The sequence below is a fragment of the Mobula hypostoma genome, chromosome 25 (genome assembly GCF_963921235.1).
Source record: "Mobula hypostoma chromosome 25, sMobHyp1.1, whole genome shotgun sequence".
Taxonomy (NCBI): Eukaryota; Metazoa; Chordata; class Chondrichthyes; order Myliobatiformes; family Myliobatidae; genus Mobula; species Mobula hypostoma.
Genome location: NC_086121.1, coordinates 12,144,851 through 12,170,587, shown reverse-complemented (window position 1 = coordinate 12,170,587; position 25,737 = coordinate 12,144,851). Strand labels below are relative to the sequence as shown.

At 41.3% G+C, this 25,737-nt stretch overlaps 1 protein-coding gene and 1 long non-coding RNA gene across 6 annotated transcripts in view; one reads left to right on the top strand and one right to left on the bottom strand.

Annotated features, from left to right (window-relative positions):
* The window catches only part of LOC134337792 (uncharacterized), a 129,733-nt gene extending 104,840 nt beyond the window's left edge, over positions 1 to 24,893 (bottom strand). The window contains exons 1-2 of the long non-coding RNA XR_010016069.1: positions 24,779 to 24,893; positions 17,046 to 17,102 (exon numbers count right to left, since the gene is read on the bottom strand). This is a non-coding gene — a long non-coding RNA (uncharacterized LOC134337792). The remainder of the gene's footprint in view (positions 1 to 17,045; positions 17,103 to 24,778) is intronic.
* Positions 1 to 25,737, top strand: part of mmel1 (membrane metallo-endopeptidase-like 1) — a 144,321-nt gene that overhangs the window by 11,679 nt on the left and 106,905 nt on the right. For 2 of the 5 annotated variants that reach the window (XM_063033039.1, XM_063033035.1), the window contains exons 1-2: positions 24,368 to 25,076; positions 25,170 to 25,333. In XM_063033039.1, coding sequence (XP_062889109.1) covers positions 25,051 to 25,076; positions 25,170 to 25,333 — 190 coding nt within the window. In that variant the 5' untranslated portion in view covers positions 24,368 to 25,050. Of the gene's footprint in view, positions 1 to 24,367; positions 25,082 to 25,169; positions 25,334 to 25,737 lie in introns of those variants that run through there. The other 3 variants (XM_063033037.1, XM_063033038.1, XM_063033036.1) reach the window with 2 other exon arrangements.

Here is a 25,737-nt window from a genome sequence, read left to right as displayed (position 1 = left end):
AAAGGGGATATGAGAGGATCATGGGACAGGAGGCCTGGGGAGAAAGACAAGTGGGGGAGGGGAACCCAGAGGATGGGCAAGGGGTATAGTCAGAGGGACAGAGGGAGAAAAAGGAGAGTGAGAGAAAGAATGTGTGTATAAAAATAAATAATGGATGGGGTACGAGGGGGAGGTGGGGCATTAGCAGAAGTTAGAGAAGTCAATGTTCATGCCATCAGGTTGGAGGCTACCCAGACGGAATGTAAGGTATTGTTCCTCCAACCTGAGTGTGGCTTCATCTTTACAGTAGAGGAGGCCGTGGATAGACATGTCAGAATGGGATGTGGAATTAAAGTGTGTGGCCACTGGGAGATCCTGCTTTCTCTGGCGGACAGAGCGTAGGTGTTCAGCAAAGCGGTCTCCCAGTCTGCGTCGGGTCTCGCCATTCTATAGAAGGCCATATCGGGAGCACTGGATGCAGTATATCACCCCAGCCGACTCACAGGTGAAGTGTCGCCTCACCTGGAAGGACTGTCTGGGGCCCTGAATGGTGGTAAGGAAGGAAGTGTAAGGACATGTGTAGCACTTGTTCCGCTTACAAGGATAAGTGCCGGGAGGGAGATCAGTGGGGAGGGATGGGGGGGACGAATGGACAAGGGGGTCATGTAGGGAGCAATCCCTGCGGAAAGCGGGGGGGGGGGAGGGAAAGATGTGGTTAGTGGATGGATCCCGTTGAAGGTGGCGGAAGTTACGGAGAATAATATGTTGGACCCGGAGGCTGGTGGGGTGGTAGGTGAGGACCAGGGGAACCCTATTCCTAGTGGGGTGGCGGGACGATGGAGTGAGAGCAGATGTGCATGAAATGGGGGAGATGCGTTTGAGAGCAGAGTTGATGGTGGAGGAAGGGAAGCCCCTTTCTTTAAAAAAGGAGGACATCTCCCTTGTCCTGGAATGAAAAGCCTCATCTTGAGAGCAGATGCAGCGGAGACGGAGGAATTGCGAGAAGGGGTTGGCATTTTTGCAAGAGACAGGGTGAGAAGAGGAATAGTCCAGATAGCTGTGAGAGTCAGTAGGCTTATAGTAGACATCAGTGGATAAGCTGTCTCCAGAGACAGAGACAGAAAGATCTAGGAAGGGGAGGGAGGAGTCAGAAATGGACCAGGTAAACTTGAGGGTAGGGTGAAAGTTGGAGGCAAAGTTAATAAAGTCAACGAGTCAATAAATTCCGCTAATGCCCCAACACTGACTTCTCTAACTTCTGCTAATGCCCCACCTCCCCCTTGTACCCCATCCGTTATTTATTTTTATACACATGTTCTTTCTCTCACTCTCCTTTATCTCCCTCTGTCCCTCTGACTATACCCCTTGCCCATCCTCTGGGTTCCCCCCCTTGTCTTTCTCCCCAGGCCTCCTGTCCCATGATCCTCTCATATCCCTTTTGCCTATCATCTGTCCAGCTCTTGGCTCCATCCCTCCCCCTCCTGTCTTCTCCTATCATTTTGGATCTCCCCCTCCCCCTCCCACTTCCAAATCTCTTACTAACTCTTCCTTCAGTTAGTCCTGACGAAGGGGCTCGGCTGAAACGTCGACTGTACCTCTTCCTAGAGATGCTGCCCAGCGTGCTGCGTTCCCCAGCAACTTTTTGTGTTGCTTGAATTTCCAGCATCTGCAGAATTCCTGTTGTTTGCGTTTTAAAACTTGTATTCCCGTCCGTTTGGACTCCAACTAGATGGCATGAATATAGATTTCTCCTTACAATTTAAAAAAAAATCCCTCCTCCTCCCCTCTTCTATTCCCTACTCTGGCCTCTTACCTCTTCTCACCTGCCTATCACCTCCCCTGGGTTTCCTCTCCTTTCCTTTCTTCATATGGTCTATTCTCCTATCCGATTCTATCCTCTCCAGCCCTTTACCTTTCCTGCCCACCTGGCTTTACCTGTCACCTTCTAGCTATCGTCCTTCCTCTCTCCCCACACTACCTTATACCTCCTTCCTTTCCAGTCCTGATCAGCCCGAAACATCGACTATTTATTCATTTCCATATATACTGCGAGACCTTCTGAGTTCCTCCAGCATTTTGTGTGTGTTGCTAAAGATAAAAATTAGTTTTATTTGTCACATGTACATTGAACCATACAGTGAAATGCGTCATTTGCATCAATGACCAACACAGTGCAAGGATGTGCTAAGAGGAACCCGCAGTGTTGCTATGCTTCCAGCGCCAAGGTAGCATGCCCACAACACTCTAACCCAAACTTGTACATCTTTGGAATGTGGGAGGAAACCAGAGCACCCAGAGGAAATCCATACAGTCATGGGAAGATCATACAAACTCCTTACAGACAGCTGTGGGAAATGAACCCCAAACATTGGTGCAATGAAGTGTTATGCTAGCTGCTACAGTACCATACCATGTTCAGAATCAGAATCAGGTTTATTATCACCAGCATGTGCCGTGAAATTTGTTAACTTCGCAGCAGCAGTTCAATGCAATACATAATCTAGAAGAGAAAAAAAATAAAATAAAAGTAATAAATAAACAAGTAAATCAATTACAGTGTACATATATTGAATAGATTTTTAAAAGGTGCAAGAAATAGAAATACTGTATATTGAAAAAGTGAGGTAATGTCCTAGGATTCAACGTCCATTTAGGAATCAGATGGCATAGGGGAAGAAGTTGTTTCTGAATTGCTGAGTGTGTGTCTTCAGGCTTCTGTACCTCCTGCTTGATGTTAACAGTGAGAAAAGGGCATGCCCTGGGTGCTGGAGGTCCTTAATAATGGGCGCTGCCTTTCTGAGACACCACGCCCTGAAGATGTCCTGGGTAGTTTCTAGACTGGTACCTAAGATAGAGCTGACTAGATTTACACCCTCTGCAGCTTCTTTTGGTCCTGTGCAGTAGCCGCCCCCCCACCCCCCCCGCCATACCAGACAGTGATGCAGCCTGTCAGAATGCTCTCCATGGTACAACTATATAAGTTTTTGTGTGTATTTGTTGACATGGCAAATCTCTTCAAACTCCTAATGAAGTATAGCTGCTGTCTTGCCTTCTTTATAACTACATCAATATGTTGGGACCAGGTTAGATCCTCAGAGATCCGACACCCAGGAACTTGAAACTGCTCACTCCCTCCACTTCTGATCCTTCTATGAGGATTGGTATGTGTTCCTTCGTCTTACCCTCCCTGAGTCCACAATCAGCTCTTCTGCCTTACTGACGTTGAGTGCCTGGTTACTGCTGCAGCACCGCTCCACTAGTTGGCACATCTCACTCCTGTACGCCCTCTCATCACCACCTGAGATTCTACCAGCAATAATTGTATCATCAGCAAATTTATAGATGGTATTTGAGCCATGCCTAGCCACACAGTCACGTGTATAGAGAGTAGAGCAGTCGGCTAAGCATACCCCGAGATGCGCTGGTGTTGATCGTCAGTGAGGAGGATATGTTATCACCATTCTGCACACATTGTGGTCTTCCAGTTAGGAAGTCGAGGATCCAATTGTAGAGGGAAGTACAGAGGCCCAGGTTCTGCAACTTCTTAATCAGGTTTGTGGTATTAAATGCTGAGCTATAGTCGATAAACAGTATCCTGACATAGGTGTTTGTGTTGTCCAGGTGGTCTAAAGCCGTGTGGAGTACCATTGAGATTGCGTCTGCCATTGATCTATTACAGCAATAGGCAAATTGCAATACGTCCAGGTCCTTGCTGAGGCAGGAGTTCAGTCTAGTCATGACCAATCTCTCAAAGCATTTCATCACTCAATGTGAGCGCTACCGGACGATAGTCATTAAGGCAGCTCACGTTACTCTTCTTAGGCACTGGTATAATTGTTGCCTTTTTGAAGCAAGTAGGAACTTCCGCCTGTAGCAGTGAGAGGTTGAAAATGTCCTTGAATACTCCCACTAGTTGGTTGGCACAGATTTTCACAGCCTTACGAGGTACTCCATCAGGACCATTTGCCTTGCAAGGGTTCACTCTCTTTAAAGACAGCCTAACATCGCCCTCTGAGACAGAGATCACAGGGTCATCAGGTGTAGCAGGGATCTCTTCAAAGCATTAGTTGTGTTCTTCCTTTCAAAGCGGGCATAGAAGGCGTTGAGTTTGTCTGGTAGTGAAGCATCACTGCCATTCATGCTATTGGGTTTTGCTTTGTAGGAAGTAATGTCTTGCAGACCCTGCCAGAGTTGCTGTGTATCTGATATCACCACCAACCTCGTTCGAAATTGCCTCTTCACCCTTGAAATAGCCCTCCACAAATGATGTCTGATTTTCTGGTACAGGCCTGGGTTGCCAGACTTGAAAGCCACAGATCTAGCCTTCAGCAGATGATGTACCTCCTGATTCATCCACAGCTTTTGGTTTGGGAATGTACAGTAAGTCTTTGTAGGCACACTCTCATCCACACAGGTTTTAATGAACTTGGAAACAACTGCAGCATACTCATCCAGGTTTGAAGATGAATCCCTGAATACAACACAGTCCACCAATTCAAAGCAGTCCTGTAGGTGCTCCTGTGCTTCCCTTGTCCATACCTTCTTGGTCCTCACTACTGGTGCTGCAGTCTTTAGTCTCTGCCTGTACTCAGAGTAGAAGTACAGCCAGGTGATCAGACTTCCCGAAGTCAGGGCATGGAATAGCATGGTAGGCATTCTTGATGGTGGTGAAGCAATGGTTCAGGGTGTTGTTTCCTCTGGTATTGCAAGTGATCTGCCTTTTACTGGTTGCTGGACAACCAGTCTCTTAATTTAAAGAGTTAGATAGTCTGGATAGGTAGCAACACATATCAAAGTTGCTGGTGAACGCAGCAGGTCAGGCAGCATCTCTAGGAAGAGGTACAGTCGACATTTCAGGCCGAGACCCTTTGTCAGGACTAACTGAAGAAAGAGCTAGTAAGAGATTTAAGAGGGGGAGGGGGAGATCCAAAATGATAGGAGAAGACAGGAGGGGGAGGGATGGAGCCAAGAGCTGGACAGGTGATTGGCAAAAGGGATATGAGAGGATCATGGGACAGGAGGCCCAGGGAGAAGGAGAAGGGGGGGGGACCCGGAGGATGGGCAAGGGGTATAGTCAGAGGGACAGAGGGAGAAAAAGGAGAGTGAGAGAAAGAATGTGCGCATATAAATAACGGATGGGGTACGAGGGGGAGGTGGGGCATTAGCAGAAGTTAGAGAAGTCAATGTTCATGCCATCAGGTTGGAGGCTATCCAGACGGAATATAAGGTGGTGTTCCTCCAACCTGAGTGTGTGTGGCTTCATCTTTACAGTAGAGGAGGCCGTGGATAGACATGTCAGAATGGGATGTGGAATTAAAGTGTGTGGCCACTGGGAGATCCTGCTGTCTCTGGCGGACAGAGCGTAGATGTTCAGCAAAAAGATCTCCCAGTCTGCGTCGGGTCTTGCCAATATATAGAAGGCCACATCAGGACAGCTGATCATCTTGTAAGATTAAATGTCATCTGTCTATGTGGAGACTGAAAATATGATGCTGGATGATGTTGTCAAAGGTGAGATATGACAGGTAATTGTCTGGGTGCAGCTAGATAGATTGAACTAGATAAGTGTGGTCTCATCTTCAGAATGCGGCTTTGATGAGTATGGGGTAAGTGCATTTTATTTTAACTTTATTAATTAAATATAGTTACACTACCTTTAAAATCACACTCTTGTAGTTCTGTAGCTTCAGCTGTTAGGTGACAAAAGCAAACAAGTAACCATGGGAAGGTTCCCATTATTTGTTTCACCTATTATCTGGCAGCTTGTACTCCTTTCCCTACCTCAACTTCTTAATCTGGCTTCTCCCCCCTTTTTTTCCAGTCCTGATGAAGGATCTTGGCCTGAAAAATTTACAATTCTTACAACTAGGTTGAAAGTAGGTAATCTGTTGATAAGTAGTATGGCAGTGAGCTCAAATGTGAATTAACCATCCTCTACCTTGTGAGAAGCCTTGGACAATTCCAATCATATTGATTTCAGAAAGGGTAAGATGAAGGAACACAAACCAATCCACACGGCGGGATCAGAAGTGGAGAGAATGAGTAGTTTCAAGTTCCTGGGTGTCAATATATCTCTGAAGACCTAACCTGGACACAACACATTGATGCAGCTATTAAGAAGGCAAGACTGCAGCTATTCATTTGGAGTTAGAGGAGATTTGTGGTTTGTCACTTAAAATACTCAAATTTCTACCGATGTACTGTGGAGACTATTCTGACTGGTTGCAGCACCATATGGTATGGGGGGGGGGGATACTACTGCACAAGATCAAAGTAAGATGCAGAAAGCTGCAAAATTAGTCAGCTCCATCATGAATACTAGCCTCTGGAGTATCCAAAACATCTTCAAGGAGCATTGCCACAGGTAGACAGTGTCCATCATTAAGATCTCTCACCACCCAGCAGATGTCCTCTTCTCATTGTTATCATCAGGTAGGAGGTACAGAAGCCTGATGGCACACATTCAGCAATTCAGGAACAGCTTCTTCCCCTCTGCCATCCGATTTCAAAATGGACATTGAACTCTTGAACACTACCTTATTACTTATTTTCATTTCTGTTTTTGCAATACTTACTTTAACTTAACTAATATATATATATATATTTGGAGTAATTCAGTTTTTTTTCTTTATTTATAATGTATTGCATTGCACTAGTGCTGCACAGTTAACAAATTTCATGACTTATGCCGGTGATATTAAACCCAATTCAGATTCTGACAGTTTCTCAGGATTGAGGATGACGAGCTTCTACTGCAGTTTTGTGGGACTGATGTGATGACTGTGAATATTGTGGGAGTCGAGGACTCTTCCACAGACAATGCAGGAGATGACTGATGCTCTTTATACTGCTTATGCATGGACTTGTGGTTCTCAATACCATCCCAAATGCTCCATCTCCATTTTGAGCATCAGTGGACCAGAAGCTCCCAGTAGCTAGTAGGGATATTGCACTTTCTCCAGGAAGCTTTAAACACCCCTCATTCCCACCCTGGAGCCACGGACAGAATTTCTGCAACAGAGGCCTGATCTTCAACAAGGTGGACCACTCACAGTAGCTTTCTAAGAGTAATCCAAGCCTCAGTGCTGGGGTTGTTGACCAGGGAGATATTAATGTCAGCTCATGTATCCCTCCAATGAAACAATGTGAGGGCTGTGTTACTGGTTTTCTTTAGCATTTTAAGATTCCCATTGTGGGCAGTCTACATTCCATACCATATTGAAGAGCAGGCATCACTGCTCTGCAGTGACTGTGTAGCCATAATCATTGATATCACAGCACTGCATCCACGAGGCCAAGAGCTACATGGATTGCCTAATTAAAGATATATATGCATGCTTCCAGTACCAACATAGCATGCCCCAACTCACTATAGGTCCTGAGGCTCCTGTATCATCTGCTTGATGGCAACAGTGAGGAGAGAGCATGACCTGGGTGGTGGGGGTTCCTGATGATGGATGCTGCTTTCCTGTGACAATGCACAGTGTAGATTTGCTCAAGGATGGGGAGGGCTTTTCCTGTGAGGAACTGAGCCGTATCCACTACTTTTTGTCAGATTTTCCATCCAAGGGCATGGGTGTTTCCATACCAGGCTGTGATGCAGCCAGTCAATATATTCTCCACCATACATCTATAGTAGTTAGTCAAAGTTACAGATGTCATGCCGAATCTTCGCAAAGAGCGAAGTCAAGACGCTGCTGTCTTTCGAATGTGGGAGGAAACCAGAACAGCCAGAGGAAACCCACACGGTCACGGGGAGAATGTACAAACTCCTTGCAGACAGCAGCGGAAATTGAACCCTGATCGCTGGCACCATAAAGCAATTTTGTGCTATCCGCTACACTACCACGATGATGAACAGAAGCGTTACCCTATAACCTGACCGGCCAAGCTACTTGATCATCGTTACATTGATTTTCTTGCAATAAATAGCATCTTGTTGTACACAATGTCTTCAGCATTTCCTTTCTTCAAGTGATTGCACTTCATAAACTACCTTATTAATCATAAAAGGCACTGGGATATCTTGAGGTTACAAAAGGTGTTATAAAAATGCAATTATTTCTTTATCTTTTTTAATGCAAAACTGAAATTGAAGTATAGCAGAATTAAAATATCCCAAGCTGTAGGCTTTCTGGTCATTAAAGAACTCATCAAAGGAGAGTCTGTTCTCCTAATTATCTCCATTTGTAGTAATGATGGGTTATTAAGCATGAACACAAGAAGAAATTAGGTCCCTCTTACAAAAACATTACTTCTTAGCTCTATTAGAAGAGCCAGACATGAACAAAATCAATTTTTGCCATTTCCAGAGTCTGGAATGGATCCAGAATAAATGCCGTGATATTGTCTTTACATGAAAACCATAAGTAGCATAGTATTTCCCAGTGTATCTTGTTTTTTTTTTCATATAACACTCTAACAGAAGGTTATACAACAATCTAAAATTATTAGGCTTTGTGTTCTAATCCATTTATAACTGGCAACATTATGCATTTACTGAACTACCGAAATAGTTCCTATTTATTACTCTCTTTACAAGCTCAAAAAAATCTCTATTCATCAAGCTCCAGATGCTTCCCTGAATATTGAATTATACTTTCCAGTTTCTATTGTCTGAGTTTGAAGAAATAATGGCTTAAGAAACCCTAACCACAAATAAGAGTAACACATACAAAATGTTGGAGGAACTCAGCAGGTCAGGCAACATTTATGGAAAGGGATAAGAATTGACGTTTTGAGCCGAGACTCTTCATCAGGACTGGAAAGGAAGAGAGAAGAAGCCAGAATAACATAGTGGGGGAGGGGAAGGAGTACAAGCTGGGAAGTGATAGGTTAAGCCATGTGAGGGGGAAGGTTGGATGGTTGGGTTGGGGCGGTTTGGAGGATAAAGTGAGAAGTTGGGAGGTGATAGGTGAAAAAGGTAAAGAGCTGAAAGAAAGAGATCTGAGAACAGAAGAGACTGGACTGGAGGAGAAAGGTAAGAAGGAGAGGCACCTGAGGGAGATGATATGCAGATGAGGAGAGAAGAGGAAAGAGGGGAGGCAGAATGGGGAATGGAATAAGAGAGAATGAGCGGGGGGGGGGGGGAAATTACCAGAAGTTAGAGAAATCAATGTTCATGCAATCAGGTTGGTGGTTAGCCAAACGGAATATTACTTCACTACCTTTTATAAGACTTGTAAGGTAGGAACCACTCCAACAATTTGTGAATCTGGATGATCCCGAACAATGACAATGTAGTACTTAGACTAGAAAGGTAAGCTATTTAAACCAGAAAGGCTGAAAAACGTGTTAGGAGTATGTTTAATGAAGGGAGTCTGCCTTTCCCCCTTCCTTTACCTTGAGTTTTGTGACCATTCCTATACATTGGAACTGAAGAAGAGTCTTCAAAGTATTTTGGCTACTAATGGTGCATTATTACAGTGATATATGGGTCCCTTTACTGTTCTATGTACCTGGGGCCCATTTCAAGATGGAACCCTCTCTGCACTTCTGTGCATAGGAGTTGACGTGATCAGTTTAATAATGTTACACAGAAACCCAGAGCAATCATTAAACATTGCACAAATAAAAAGTAAGATAAACTTACTTACACTGAACAACAAATGTGTTGCTTCCTCAGCATTTTAGTTTATGATGGACTACTTGAAGCTGAACAAATACAATTTCAGACAACTTATATCACATAGGAATTCGGAGAAACAGGAAATTTACTTTTATTGAATATAATGCATTTTACTGCTTAATGGTGCTGATATTTTGCAATAGTTCAACTCTGCCAAAAATGTTTTGTTAAGGATTTTCATTTGTACTCAGTCCCTGAGGCATCTCGCTCAAGTGTCGGACAATATTCAGCCAGCATTGATGAATTAGATTTGCCCCAATACTGTTTCTCCATTATCGCAAGTGTCCTGATGAAACCTTTCACCACGCTCGTCATTGACAACACCAAGATTTAGAGGGAAGTAGTCTAAATGGGAATGCAAAAAATGAATCTTTAGTGACACTTTGCACTTCATGGTTTTGTATGCTTGAAGCATGTCGTCAACCAGCTGCACGTAGTTCTGTGCACATAGCATGTGCTCTGTAGTTGCCAAGAAAATTTTCGGCAACATCCTTGAACGCCTTCCATATGAGTTTCTCTAGTCCCACCAGAAGTTGTCATTGTTGACCTGTTTGATTTGTGGACCAACAAACATGACTTTCTTAACCTCGGCAACAGTTGTTCTGAGAAACTTCTGTCTCAAATATCAAAATCCTTTATGTAAATTTACAGCCTTTCTAAAACTTGTCCTGCCATGCTGTATCTGCCCTATCTCAACATGTCCAGGCATGTCTGGACAAGATTGAAAACTTTTCAGCTTACATTGTGGGCAACATTTTAATTGATTTGAATTATGAATTAAAATAACAATTATAGTCTATTTCAAGAAAATGATGCATGATATAGAAATTTCATGGTGATTTCCATAATCAGCAGACCAAAATCCATAAGATATGCCCAAAAGTATTCAGGAAGCAAATTTTTTGTTGTCCAGTGAGATCAACACCCAAGTTGAACTTGATTCAAAACAGAAAAGGAATATGCACTTATATAAAAAGAGTCATATTTATATTGCTTTCTTTATGACTTAAAAGCAGCATGAAACAATTCCATCCTTTCCAAATGAAAGCACTTTTGCAGTGCAGCAACAGCCAATTTGAACAGAGCAAGATAGAAAACCTTACTGATTTTTGCTTTCATTGGTGATTTTACTTTCATTTCCAAGATTTATTGGATTCAAGTGGATTTACAGTGAATTCTTCTAATCTTTTAATTTTAATTTGCAGGGATAAACAAGTAACCTTGGTTTCCCAGTAGGTGATAACCAGCCGGAATTGAAGTTTGATGAGAAAGGGAACCTGGTAATACAAATTTGTAGTCCCATCCAATATCATGGTATATTTTCAGTGCAACATCAAGTAACTCTAGTATTCATGAGTGTCAGAGAAAATTACTATCACCAATTAGATTTAGACTTAAATGAAGACACAGACCCCAGTATTTGTTTTAAATACTTTATTACGTGATCATGGACAGCCAGTTATGACTCTGCTTAAGCAAGCATAAGCATGGTCTTTTATACATTAGAATACTTGCAATTCAGCAGTTTGAAGAGGTCAAGAGTTCCTGTTTAGCCCCTGTCACCAAGGTTCCAGATGCTTCTGTAGCTTACACAAAATTAGACATAGGGTCCACACAGACACAATCAGTCCCCCATTAATCAAGAAAACAAACCATTAGTCTTGTAACCTTGAAGGCTAATGGTTCCTCCTTGAACACAATATTCATTCATTCATTGTCAGTTCCTCATTTCTAACAGGACTTGTTGTTAATTAGTTCGAGTTAAGACAGACCCCATCTGCCTCCTATCCTGCTATTCTCATGATTTTGTTTACTCTTAATCCTCAGGCTTAATTTTCCACAGTAAGTTTTGTTCAGAAGCTTCAGTAAAATAAGGATTAACTTTATTTGCCACACGTACATTGAAACATATGGTAAAGTCAAATCAGCAAGGATTGTGACCTGCGTCAAATCAAATCAGCAAGGATTGTGCTGAGCAGCCTGCAAGTATTGCCACACGTCTGGCGCCAACATAGCATGTCCACAATTCACTAACCCTAACTATAAATCTCTGGTGTGTGGGAGGAAACCTTCGCAATCACAAGGAGAACGTACTAACTCTTTGCAGACAATGGTAGGAATCGAACCCCGATCTTACAGCTGGCACCATAGAGTGTTGTATTAATCACCACTCTGCCATGCGGATAGAGTAACAAGAATTTCTGAGCAGAATTTAAAGTAGAAAGATTTGATTAAATATATATTTAATGCCGTGTATTATGGCAGTTGTATGTGGCATCATAGTGATGGAAGGGAACCATATCTACAGTAATGGCTGTGGCAACAGAAACTTGGGCTCTAAGTTGATGAGTGGAGTCCAAGATACATACACTGTGATGCCTGAGGGAGAGGGAAAGTTAGCTGGATATTTTGAAACAGTTGGTCAAGAGGATGTGACTATGATTGAGGTAAATAAGGAGATTCTGAAAATAGTGTTGTAGAAACCTTGGGCCTTGTATATGTCTAACATACTGTATATGAGATTATTGAAAGCAGTGAATACAGGGTGGTAGAGGAAAGATACAAGGTAGGGAGTGAAGAAGAATGCCATTCTTCTTCAGTAACAAGTTGGATGTATCATTAGTGTAAATAGAAAGAAATGAGTATAATCTGACCATTTTACAACCTAATGGATAAAGTTAGGAATTATATACTCCAGGATACTTAACTTTTAGAGGGGTTCTGCAGAATGGAAAAGGCAGTCATAATTTTAAAGAATGGTCTGACGAAGATTCTTAGCTCAGAAAATCAAGAAATAGAATCAGTCTAAGTGGAGCTAAGAAACAAAAAAGTGCAGAAGGCTTTAGTATGAGTCTGTGAAAGCTCACAGACAGTAATGATAATGTCAGACATTGTATATGTCATGAAGCAAAAGTGTATTCAAGTTATTTTATAATGTTGTGAGAAACTTTGATCTGTATACAGATTAGACCAATCAAATTAGCATTTGCAATATCATGAATAAATTGATGGTGTATGGACAGTGGCTTTCGAGGTCGACGTGTAGAGAAACCATGGACAGAACAAGCAATTTTAGATCAATGATTGATTGACAATCAGCTTGTTTAGGAACCTTTAGCAAATGGTGACCAAAAATGATATTTTATATATAGACTGTAAGTGTTTTAATTTAATCTGAAATTAACTCTTAATAAATCAGAATACAGAGGTATAACTTGTGAATTGGCTATGGTAGAATTCTTGGTAGGATCACCATATCAAAGGGTAGAGGCCAGAATAAGAGTGGTTCGGGGGTTCAGCTTAAGGCTAACAACCCAGAATGGTCAAAAAAATGTTATGGAAATGTCAGTGAAGAATCTTTCTTTATCTGTGTGCAATGGTACGGACAGAGAGAGATGGAAGAATTTCATTGCTGCCCTAAAGGCCAGCAGTGTGATGCGCAGTAAGTCTGGTGCAATGAGAAACTATATTAAAAAGCAACAACTAACTTTTAATTTATGTGTAATATTTATTCCTTTAAGGCAAAAACAGCTAGTAAAAAAGTAGTTATACTTAGCAATGGCTATCAGCAGTATAAATAGTATTAGATCAAAAGAAAAGTTGTATAACATAGCCAAAGAAAAGCAGTAAGCCTGGTGACTGGGAAAATCTTTGAATTTAGTAAAGGAAAAAGAATGTAGAATATAAGAGGATACCACGAAACTTTAAAAAAAACAGATTACAAGATTTTCTAGAGATACATTAAAAGGAAAAAATAAGCAAAAAATATTGTGGATACTTTATAGATTGAGAGAAGAGAAATGATATCGGAAAATTAAGGGAATCGAAGAAAAATTGAACAAATAAGTTGTGCCTAAATTCATGGAAGAAAATTAAAGAAAAACTTTGTGGAAAAGCGAGGGAACTACAATTCTAGAATAAATTACCTTAAAAAGGCATTATTTAAAATTATCATTGGAGAAATTGTGTCCAAAAGTTCATATATACCCAGAACCTAATGACCTGCATCCTTTACCTTTGATTTAAAATTATTTATATTTCTTCTGACAGCAATGATAGATAACTTTTTCTGCTAGAGTAACACACAAAATGCTGGAGGAGCTCAGGTGGTCTAGCAATATCTATGAAGAGGAATACACAAGCAACATTTCAGGCCAAGACCCTTAATTAGGATTGAAATATCCTTATGAAGGGTCTCAGCCCAAAACATCAACTGGTATTTCTCTCCATCGATGTTACCTGTCCTGCTGAGTTCCTCCAGTAATTTGTGTGTGTTACTCAGGATTTCCAGCATCTGTAGATTCTCTTGTGTTTATAAACTACTTCTGCTATAATTTTCCCTTGTGTTTTAAGGAAATAGCTGTACCATAGACTGAAAAATTGCTAATGCAACTCCATGATTTTAGAAAGAAGGATTATAGACCAGTTAGCATGACATCAGTAGAAAGGAAACATATTATGAAGGAAGTGGTCATCAGTCATTTGGAAAGAGTGAACATGGATAAATGTAAGGGAAATCATGTTTGACAAATATGTTTTGAAGTTTAAACTTGTAACATATAAAGCCAATGAGTTGTTCTGAAACACTTGTAACATTAGAAGGCCTTTATTAGAGCCGCAAAAGAGATTTTTGAACGGAATCAGGTGCATAAGCTGGCATGCACTGAGAACTGGTTAACAGACATAAAATGGAAGAATTAAATGTGTCATCTTTCAGTTGGAAGACAATGGCTATTGAGGTGATGAAGTTCCACTAGATCTACATCAATGACTTTGGATGAGAGGATCAAGGTTCGCCAATAGACAGATTAAGTATATATAGGTTAAATTCTATCGTCCGGATGTACTGACATATTTTGTGACGAAGTGTTTTGAGAAGTTGGTGATGAAACATATCAACTCCTCCCAGAAAAGCAACTTGAATCCACTCCAATTTGCCTACAGTCACAACTGGTCAACAACAGATGTCATTTTATTGACTCTTCACTCAACCCTGGAAAATCTGGACAACAAAGATGCATACATCAGGATGCTCTACTTTCTTAGAGGTTTGTAAAGATTAGGCATGTCATCTAAAACTTTGACAAACTTCTACAGATGTGTGCTGGAGAGTAAATTGACTGGTTGCATTATGGCCTGGTATGGAAACATCAATGCCCTTCAATGAAAAAATCTACAACAGTAGTGAATACAGCCCAGTACATTATGAGTAACCCCCTCCCTATAATTAAGCACATGAACACACAGCGCTATCGCAGGAAAGCATCATCCATCATCAAGGACCTCCACCATCCAGGCCGTGCTGCCTTCTCACTGTTGCTATCAGGAAGGTGGTACCGGAGCCTCAGAATCCACACCATCAGGTTCAGGAACAGTTATTACCTCTCAACCATCAGATTCTTGAACCAGAGGTGATAACCTCACTCAGCTTCACTTGTCCCATCACTAAACTGTTCGCACAACCTATGGACTCACTTTCAAGGACTCTTCATCTAATGTTCTCAATATTTATCATTTGTTTGTTTCTTTATTTATTTATTTTTGTATTTGCACACTTTGTTATCTTTTGGACATTGATTGTGCTGGACAACAAACATTTTGCTTCCTGAATACCTTTGGGTATCATGGATTTTGGGCTGCTGATCATGAAAATCATCATGAAATTTCCCAATCACATACCATTTTCTTGAAATCGCCTATATTTGTTATTTCAATTCATAATGCAAGTCAGAATAACTGATGCCAAGATTAAGGAGGCCATTTTTGTTGGTCCACAAATCAAATAGGTCATCAATGACAGGCAATTTGAAGAACTTCTAGTGGGACCAGAGAAAATCCCATGGAAGGTATTCAAAGATGTTAAAAATTTCCTTGGCAACTACAGAGCACCAAACTACATGCAGCTGGTTGACAACATGCTTCAAGCATACAGAACCATGAAGTGTAACATATCACTAAAGATTCATTTTCTGCATTCCCATTTAGACTTCTTCCCTGCAAATCTTGACATCTTTAGTGATGAGCATAGTGAAAGATTTCACCAGGACATTGCAGTCATGGAGAAATGGTATCAGAGCAACTGGTGTCCATCAATGCTGGCTGATTATTGTTGGACACCAGTGAGAAGCCTCAGACATAGCATACAAATAGAAATCATCAACAAAACATTTTTAGCTTAGTTGAAATATTACAAACCATCAGCACCATTCTACAATTAAACGCATTATATTCAATAAAAGTTAATTTTTTGTTTCTCCAAATTACTATGTTGTACAAGTAGTCTGAAATTATATTTGTGTTCAGCTTCAAGCGGTCTATCATAAACAAAAATATTTCTGAGGAAGCAATGCTGAACAATTGTTGTTCAGTGTTGTTTTTCCATTATGTTGGAGAGACTCTTTCATTGATTCTATTGTATTTACAGTGAATGCCGAATGCCCACAAGAAAATTAATCTCTGGGTTGTGCATGGTGACATATATGTACTTTGATAATAAATTTACTTTAAACTTTGAACTTTGATGTAAATGGTTAAGGACGTAGGAGCTCAAATGTAATGTGGACAATATTTGGCCATCCACTTAATAAGTATATGGAAAGGCAAAGTATCTCTTACAACAATACTTGGAAAATAAGAGCTGTTTGGCTGTTCTGTCGAGTTTCCCCTTTAAATGTGACACTTGATTGATGCTACAGTTGTCTCTCTGTTCCTGCTTTCTCCCTGAATCCCTTGATCCCCTAACATTAAGAATTACAGTGTGTATATTTAATGATTTGACCTTCACAGACTTCTGTGGTAGGGGTGAAGCAAAGACTCTCGATCTCGATTCTAAATCACATCTTCCATGTTTTGAGCTCCTGGTTCTGGACATCCCCCCTCTTAGACCACTCACATTGCATCTGTTTGAATTTTAACAGTTTCTAAATGTTAAAGATTGGAAGTTGTTTGTCTTCAGAGGGATCTGAATGGCCATGTACATAAATTACTGAGAGCCAACAATTAGGGTTGTTGGGCTGTATTGCACCTGGTTCGAGAAAAGAGTAAAACTGTTTTCCTTCAATTACATGGGGCCCAGGTGGTACTATTGCTTGAAGCTTTCTTGTTCTTGACTGAGGAAAGATGTACTTGTGATAGAGGAAGTGTAGTGAAGATTTACTCAACTGATTCCTAAGATGGTGGGTTGTTGTATGAGGTGAAATTAAACAGACTGCCTGCACTCAGAAAGAATGACATTTCATAAAATTCCCTATGAGCTTGAATTAGCTACCTATGTCTAGCACCAGAGTTCACAGTTACAAAATAAGAGATTAGTAAACAACAGCCTGCCCTGATGCCTTTCACAACTTCAATCAGGTTAGTTTGAAGAAATCTCTGCCCAGATATCAACAGCCTATCCAACACACTCAACCACTACTACACTACCATCAAGGATGCTTACCGTTCCATCCTCAGATGCATTTCTGGAAATCTGATCATCTGGCTGTCCTCTTCCTACCTGCATACAGGTAAGGTTGGTCAAGTCAAGTGAAGTTTATTGTCATTTAACTACATACATGTATATAAAATGACATATATAAACATGCAATGTATACAGAAACGAGGCAACATTTCTCAGAACCAGTGCGTAAAGCACAGTAGTACACATAACACACATGTAGCATACGATACCTTATGAAGGGAAGGATAAAATCTAATGGTGAATCACATATAAATAACAAACTGAGGTGCATTAATATTAAATATTATAAGGTACAGAACAGATTAACCAGTGACACTTCGAATACGAAGCTGCCGGGAGTTCAGAAGCCTAATGGCCTGGGGGAAGTAACTGTTTCTCATCCTGACCATTCTTGTTTTTATGCATCATAGTCTCCTGCCTGATGGTAGAAAGTCAAGGAGGACGCTGGGTGGATGGGTGGGATCCTTAATAATACTAAAAGTCCTGTGTAGGTAATGCTCCTGATAAATGTCCCTGATGGAAGGTAGGGAGACCTCTATGTTCCTCTCAGCAGTTCTCATAGTCCTTTGTAGGGACTGCTGGTCTGATGCTCGACTTCTCCCATACCAGGTGGAGAAGCAACTTATCAGGACACACTCAGTGGTGCTTCTGTAATCTGCAGTTAAGATGGGAGAGAGGAGGCCTCATTTGCCTCAATCTCCTTCGGAAGTGAAGGCACTACTGTGCCTTCTTATTCAGGGAGGTGATATTATGGGGCCGGGTGAGGTAAACTCCCAGGAACTTGGTGCACTTAACTCGACAGAGAAGCCATGTATTTGCAGAGGGTAATGGTTCATCAGCACCTTCCTGAATTCCACAATGATTTCCTTTGTCTTCTCCACATTCAGGCTTAGGTTGTTCTTCTCACACTAATCCACCAGCCACTCCACTTCTCTATATTCTATCTTGTCAAAAAAATAGAAAATATTAGAAATTTCTTCAGTAGGGGAGTAGTTAGGTTATTGGAATTCTCTGCCCTAGTCAGGGGCAAAGACTCAATTTCATAGTCATAGATCAACAGAATTTTCAGTATTGGGGGGGATCAAGGGATATGTGCTTAAGATAGGACAATGGTAATGAAGTAAAAGATCAACCATTATTTTGTTTAATCACAGATCAGACACGAGTGGATGCTTCTATTTCTTATGTTGACAGCATTACTCGTTTGGGGTTAGTTGCCATGTTATTAAATTCCATACATTAAGGTTTCGATTAGAACATAATGATTTAACATTATGATCCTACACAAATTCCCAGGGAGGAATTTGAAGAGCAAGGCACAATTGTTTTTTTTTAATTTCCTATTCATTATCTCTGTTCACACTGAAAGCATTTTCTCATTTTAGAACACAGAACCTAGAACACGACGGTACTTTGCAGACTCATTCCATCCATTATATATTGACTATATAACCCACTTGAGGATCAATCTAACTCTTCCCTTTTACGAAGCCCTCCATTTTTCTGTCATCCATATGTTTATCTAAGAGTTCATTAAACATCCCTAATTTTGTCTTGCATTAAACATTTAGAAAGTAGTTTGGGAAGCTCCCTCAGAGATGGTTTGAAATTAACATGTATTTGTTCTACTCATTTTCATTGGTATTACCTGCAAATATTGCACTGGAATCACAAAGTCCTTTTGAAAAGAGTTGCTTGTAAGTGTTTCAACTTCTGTCCTACTGCCATCTTTCACTTACCAATTGCACTAATAACCTCCCATTGTGCTAAATAACTTTTTATAAAGTCTCCTAACTGGTTAAAATAATTCTCAAGGATTTTTGATTTAATTCACAAAATGTCGCCTGCAAAATGTAGTCAATTTCCACCTCGCCACAGTCAATTTCCATTAATGACTTTTTAAATTACAGCATTATATCTTTCATGGAACAAGATCTCAGTACCTTGAAAAGCAATTTAGTTTCTGTGCATCCTCTTTAATGAGCTTGGTGAGCAAGCCTTGTAAGAACTCGGGAGCAGTTTTGTGCATCAGGTGATCCCTCAAATCCAGCTGAAATTGTTATTTATTACACTAAAATGCCTTTTAAGCACAAGTATGTACAAAGTGTATATATTTAAAGCATCGTTTTAGCCATCCTTCACCTCTCTTCTGCTAATGCTGCCAACTTTATACTACCATTCTGTTCCACTACTGTTGGGATCACTCCAGATGTCAGTATTTATTCTTACTCTTCATATGTGAATGTCAGGGGAACATTTAACAGCAAGGGGCACCACGATTGTGGCTAATTTTGTTCGCATCCAGATATCCACTCATCTGCATTTTCACTACAGATCCAGCCTGGATTGTTTTAAGCATCTTTTTTTCTATGTCACTGGTGTCAGAGCTCAGTAATAGAACCAAGTGTTCAGCTCCAGTGAAGGCTATGATCATCCTGTCTGGCTAACTGGATTCCTTTTGAGCCTATACTGTATATTCTACACAGTGAATGGCAGGTCACTAAATAGTGCAAGGAACTGCAAGGGTAAAAAGACCTGATGGAAGTTTAATACAGATCACCAAAAATTAGTAAGGATGTGGTCTACAAATTACAAGTGCTTACAGGACTGCTTTAAGTTGGTAGACTAGACAATATTCAGGGACTCATATTTGAATCTGAATGGATATGCCAATGACTTACCAATAACTTCATCAAAACCTGTGCAGATGATCATGTACCTTTGAGAACAGATCAGATATACCCAAACCAAAAGCCATGGATAAACCAGGAAATTCATCACTTGCTGAGAGCTAGATCTGTGGCATTCAACACCAATGATCCAGAACTACATAACAGGTCCAGGTACAACCTATGGAGGCTAATTTAAGGGTAACAGAACAATTCCAGCTGAGTTTAGAGATGGAATTTAATGCACATCAGCTCTGGCAAGATCCGCAGACCTTTACTTCCTACAGAGGGAAACCTAACATTATGAATGGCTATGATGCTTCACTCCCTGATGAACTCAATGCTTTTTATGCACACTTTGAAAGGGAGAATAAAACAATACTTGTTTGAATCCCTGCAGCATCCAGAGATCCTGTGATCTTTGACTTGGAGGCTGACGTCAAAACATCTTTCAAGAGCATGAAGCCTTGCCCTGATGGCGTACCTGGTGGGGCTCTGAAAACCTCTGCTAATCAACTGGTCAGACATCTTCAATCTCTCACCACTGCAGTTGAATGCTCCCACCTGCATCAAAAGGGCAATAATCATACCAGTGCCCAAGAGGACCAAGGTGGCTACCCAATGACTATCGTCAGTGGTGCTTACATCTACTGTGATGGAAGTGCTTTGAGGGGTTGGTCATGGCTAGAAGCAACTCCTACCTTAGCAAGAACCTGGATCCGCTGCAATTTGCTTGTTGCCACAATAGGTCTACAACAGATACAATTTCACTGGCTCTCCATTCGGTCTTAGATCACCTCAACAATAGTAATACTTATGTCAGGTTGCTGTTTATTGACTACAGCTTGGCGTACGACACGATCATATCCTCACTTCTAATCAAGAAGCTCCAAAGCCTGGACCTCTGTACCTTTCTTTGCAACTGGATCCTTGACTTCCTCACAGAGTCCACAGTCCGTGCAGATCAGAAGTAACATCTTCTCCTCACTGACTATCAACACTGGCATACCTCAAGGATGTGGGTTTAGCCCACTGCTCTACTCTCTACACCCATGATTGTGTGGCTAAGCTCAGCTCAAACGCCATCTGTAAATTTGCCCGTGTCACAATTATTGTTGGCAGAATTTCAGATGGTGATGAGGAGGTGTACAGGAGAGAAGTAGATCAGCTGGATGAGTGGTGTTGCAGCAATAAGCTTGCACTCAACATCAGTAGGACCGAGGAACTAATTGTGGACTTCAAGAAGAGGAAGTTGAGGGAATAAACACCTGTCCTTATCAAGAGATCAGAGTGCAAAGGGTGAGCAGGTTCAAGCTGCTGGGTGTCAAAATCTTTGAAGACATATCCTTGGCCCAACATATTGATCTAATTACAAAGAAGGCATGTAAATACCCAGCAGGTTAGCCCACATCTGTGGGAAGAGATACAGAAACCAAGCCAAATGAAGGATCTTTGGCTTGAAATATCGCAAGCATTTTCTTCATTTTAATTCAGACTTCCGGCATCTGCGAGCTTGGTTCTCAATCAGCTTCTTTAGTTTGTACCAGATCTGCCAATTCTTATGCAATTTTATTGATTTTAACATTACCTAAGTTTTTCTCTGTTTTATAGGTGATACCTTACCTGAATATGTCTAGCATCTCTTTCATTTCAAGTTTTCAGCAACTGTTGTGTTCTGCATAATTTTGATTCCCCCTCTCTTTCTCTCCCTCTCTCTTCCTCCCTCTCACTCTCCTTCTCTCCCTCTCCTCTGCACTCATCTATCTTCCTCTATTTTTAGAGTTCCTCCAGACAGAACTTCCTTCGCCACCATCTTTCAGACAGCATTAACAGTATTTATGTAACCTGGATTCAGTTAGTCTTTACCCTAACACAAGTGTGCCCTTTGTTTGTCTCCTGTCCACACGTCTGCAACTTAAAGCACAATTTTTCCATTTCCGATTCCACTAATCTGAAGTGTTAATCCTGTTCCCCTTTCCAGAGATGCTGCCTGGTCTACTGGGTTTTTCCAGCACATTTTGTTTTCAAAGTTAAGGCATTTTCCTCATAACGCAGTACAATTTTTGTTTCTATCAAACTTAAATGCAACAATCATACCCAAAATCATTATGATGGTCTAACCTTAAAGAGTGGTTAGGTGGATGAGGTTCTAAAGAGCAACGGATAGTACCTTGAGTGAGGCAGTATAAAGCATAAAGGGAAAATTAACTGAAAATTCAATTGCCAGATCCTTTCTGATACCAACAAAATTAGCCTTTCTCCAATTTAAAATCTCAACCTGAGGAACAGACCTATCTTTTTCTATAATTAGCTTGAAACTAAGGGCATTATGATGACTGGATGCAAAGTGTTCCCTACCCCAATTCTGTCTTCTGCCCCAGCTCATTCCCTAATAGGAGATCTAGTATTGCACTCTCTCTAGTTGAGACTTCTATGTACTGATTAAGGAAACTTTCTTGAACACATCTGGCAAACTCTTTCGCATCCAGCCCTTTTAAAGTATGGAAGTTCTAGTGGAAAGCTAAAATCACCTATTATCAGAATTTTATGTTTCTTGCAACTGTTGATGAACTTAGACTGTTGGGTGGTCTATAATATAATCCCATTACTGTGGTCAGACCTTTCTTATTCCGCAGTTCTACCAATAACACCTCAAAAGACAAGCTCTCCAGCCAGTCCTGACTGAGCATTGCTGTGGCATTTTCCCTGACTGGGAATGCCACCCCCTCCCCCTTTAATCCCTCCCACCCTGTCACATCTAAAAACAACAGAACCCTGTAACATTGAGCTGCCAGTCCTACCCCTCCTGCAATCAAGTCTCACTAATAACTATAATGTCATAATTATATGTGCTATAATTCCATTCCCTAAGCTCATCCACCTTTCCTACAATACTCCTTGCATTGAAATATATGCAGCTCAGAAGATTAATTGCACCATGCTCAACCTTTTGATTCCTGACCTTGTATGTGGGCTTAACAACATATTTCTCCACAACTACTCCACTATCTATTCTGGCATTCTGGTTCCTATCCTCCTGCAACTCTAGTTTAAAACTCATGAGTTGCACTAGTAAACCTTCCTGCTAGGATATTAGTCCCCCTCCAGTTCAGGCACAACCATCCCTTCTCTACAGCTCCCACCTTCCCTAGAAGAGAGCCCAATGCTCCAAAAATCAGCTGCTCTCCCTCCTGTGCCAACTTCTTAGCCACATGTTAACTGTATGATCTTCCTACTTCTGGTCTCACAAGTGCATTTCCCTAACTCTGGCACCTAGGAAGCAGCAAACCATTCAGGAATCTCATTCTCACCACAGAATCTCCCTCCTGTTCTCCAAATTAACAAATTCCCTATTGCTACAATTCATTTCTTCCCCCAATTTCCTTTCTGAGCCAGAGACCTACTAGCTGCGGCTTCTTCCTAGTAGGTCATCCCCATCTCCCCCCAACAGTATCCAAAGTGGAATACCTATTATTGAAGGGAACTTTTCTGATTTGCAGATCCAGTTTACTACATTATCACCCAGATCATTGATATAGATGACAAACAACAAGAGACCCAGCACTGATCCCTGCAGCACACCACTAGTCACGGGCTTCCAGTCAGGGATGCAACCATCTGCTACCAGTCTCTAGCTTCTCCCATGAAGCAATATCTCATCCAGTTTACCACCTCATCTTGAATATCAGATGACTGAACCTTCTTGATCAACCTTCTGTGTGGGACCTCGTCGAAGTCCTTGCTAAAGTCCATGTAGACAACATCCACTGCATTGCCTTCATCAACTTTCCAGGTAGCTTCCTCAGAAAACTCTTTAAGATTGGTTAGGCAAGACTTACCAGGCACAAAGCCTACGCTAAATATCCCAAATTAGTCTCTGTCTATCCAAGTACTTAGAATACCTTCAAGTCCCACTCTAGACAACTGACTGCATAACCTTGGTTGAAAACCTCTTGGTACACTCCAAGGAATGGAAGAGTTTTCCTTGTAATTTCGTTAAAGTTTAATCTTCATACACCTTTAAAATACAATGATTTGATAATCTTGAGACCAGATTTGTATAAATTGTGTTTTCTACATCGTAGCATAGGGGGTAAAACTACTCTCAGAAAACGACGTTTCACATCCGTGGGAGGAAGCTCATACAGCACCGCCACTGGTGAAGCATTCCCTCAACACTTCTCAGGTGTTGTCATCTGAGATTACCTATCCCATCCTGGGATTTCGGCGTGAACATTGCATTTCTTGAGTTGAAATATCCTCCAATTCATTGACGTTTCCCCTTAACCAAAAAAAAAATTGAGTAGATCTCTTTATGCAAGCTTGACTGGGGAAACGATTAAGAAACTGACTTTTATGACCTTGGATAAATGGACCGAGTTTAATATGTACTTGATAAACGGATGACAGTTTACCGTTTCAAGTAAATCAAATATGCTGTGATATTCCTGCAGTAACATTTACAACATAATATCTAAGGGTAGGATCTCGCTTTAAGGGATTCGTGTTGCTACTCTTTGAACGGAGGGCTTAATGTATTCCCCTACTCTTCTTCAGCGACTCGCGACGGAAATTGACTCAGCGCGCAAACGCCGCCTATAATTAAGCCCTAGTATGAACACAACCTGGACATCTGATCACCATTCCGCGCTCTAAAATGAGTTTTGTATCCCCTTCCCTAAAAATGCCGCATATCGGTCGGCTGCTCGTTCCTTTGCCTTAAAAAAAAACTTAGTGAAACTGCATTGCAGTGATCACTCCGAGCGCACGGTTTTGCTCGGCACGGCACGGCATAGCTGCTGAAGGATGGTTCGATACAAGTGAATAAATGAAATGGAACTGACCGGTGTGGAAACGTCGGGCCTGAGTTGGAGCACGGCCAGTGTTTTTTTTAACCCCTCTTTCGTTCCTTGCTTCTATACTACTATGCGATTACTGGTGGCGTCAATCCAGGAAGAAATGCGTGCCGTAGTCCTTACACCCTGTTTCCCCCCACCTTTGAAGGATCGATCTCGGACGAACGCGTCGATCAAATTTCCCTACCTGGGCAGAAAAATACTTCGTAGTTGAAGTATTCCTTTAGACTGTTCTACACTGAGGCTTACACAAAATCCTGTCCTCCAAAGATTCCTCTCCAAAGTTAGGCAGTGTGTCCTATTCGGTCGGATTCCTAACTTCTCCTGGTGTGCGAGAATGTAACGTTTAACGGTATCTGCAGTCCTTTCCCGCTACCCGGATTCGTGGATCAGTCAGAAAGACAGCGCCTACCCTTAACAAATTGTGGGATTTCTTTCCCCCGAGGGTTATCCATAAAGATGGAAGATCAGACGAAATTCCAGATGTAAAGTAGTTATTTTTTTCTGTTTGACGCGGTTACTGTCTTGTGTTGTATTCGATGCCTGTTTAACTGCACTCGCTGTCTGTTTCCATGTAGTGTGACCATAATGGGCAAGTCGGAAAGCCAGATGGATATCGTGGAGAAATCGACAAAATTAATGAAGAAAAGTTGGACCATCATCGAAATTGCACTCAGTGCGTTACTGCTACTCATGACAAGCACAGTGGTGGTGTTAGCTGTGTTATATACTACTCAAAGAGGTAGGGAAGCGTTTGGTTATAAACTGATCATTGTACAAAGAGTTTGAAGAGTCCAACCTTTGATGACAATGGAAACTACTCTATTTCTGAATAGTTGTCAGGTTGCAGCCATAATTGGCAAGGCTGTTCCCCTTTGAATTGTTGCAATATTCATTGTGTTGTTTACTAGCCTATTTGACATTGGAGTGTGCTTGTGTGCTGCAGATTCTCATCTGATTTTTTTAACTAGGTTTAATAAGTTGTTCAGAATAATGTAGAATGACTACAGGCAAGTTCACTGCCCATCAGTAATTGACATTCAGTGGCCACTTTATTAGGTACCTCTTGCATTCAGAGATGCTCTTCTATCCACTACTATTGCAACACATGGTTATATGAGTTCCTGTCACCTTCCTGTCAATTTG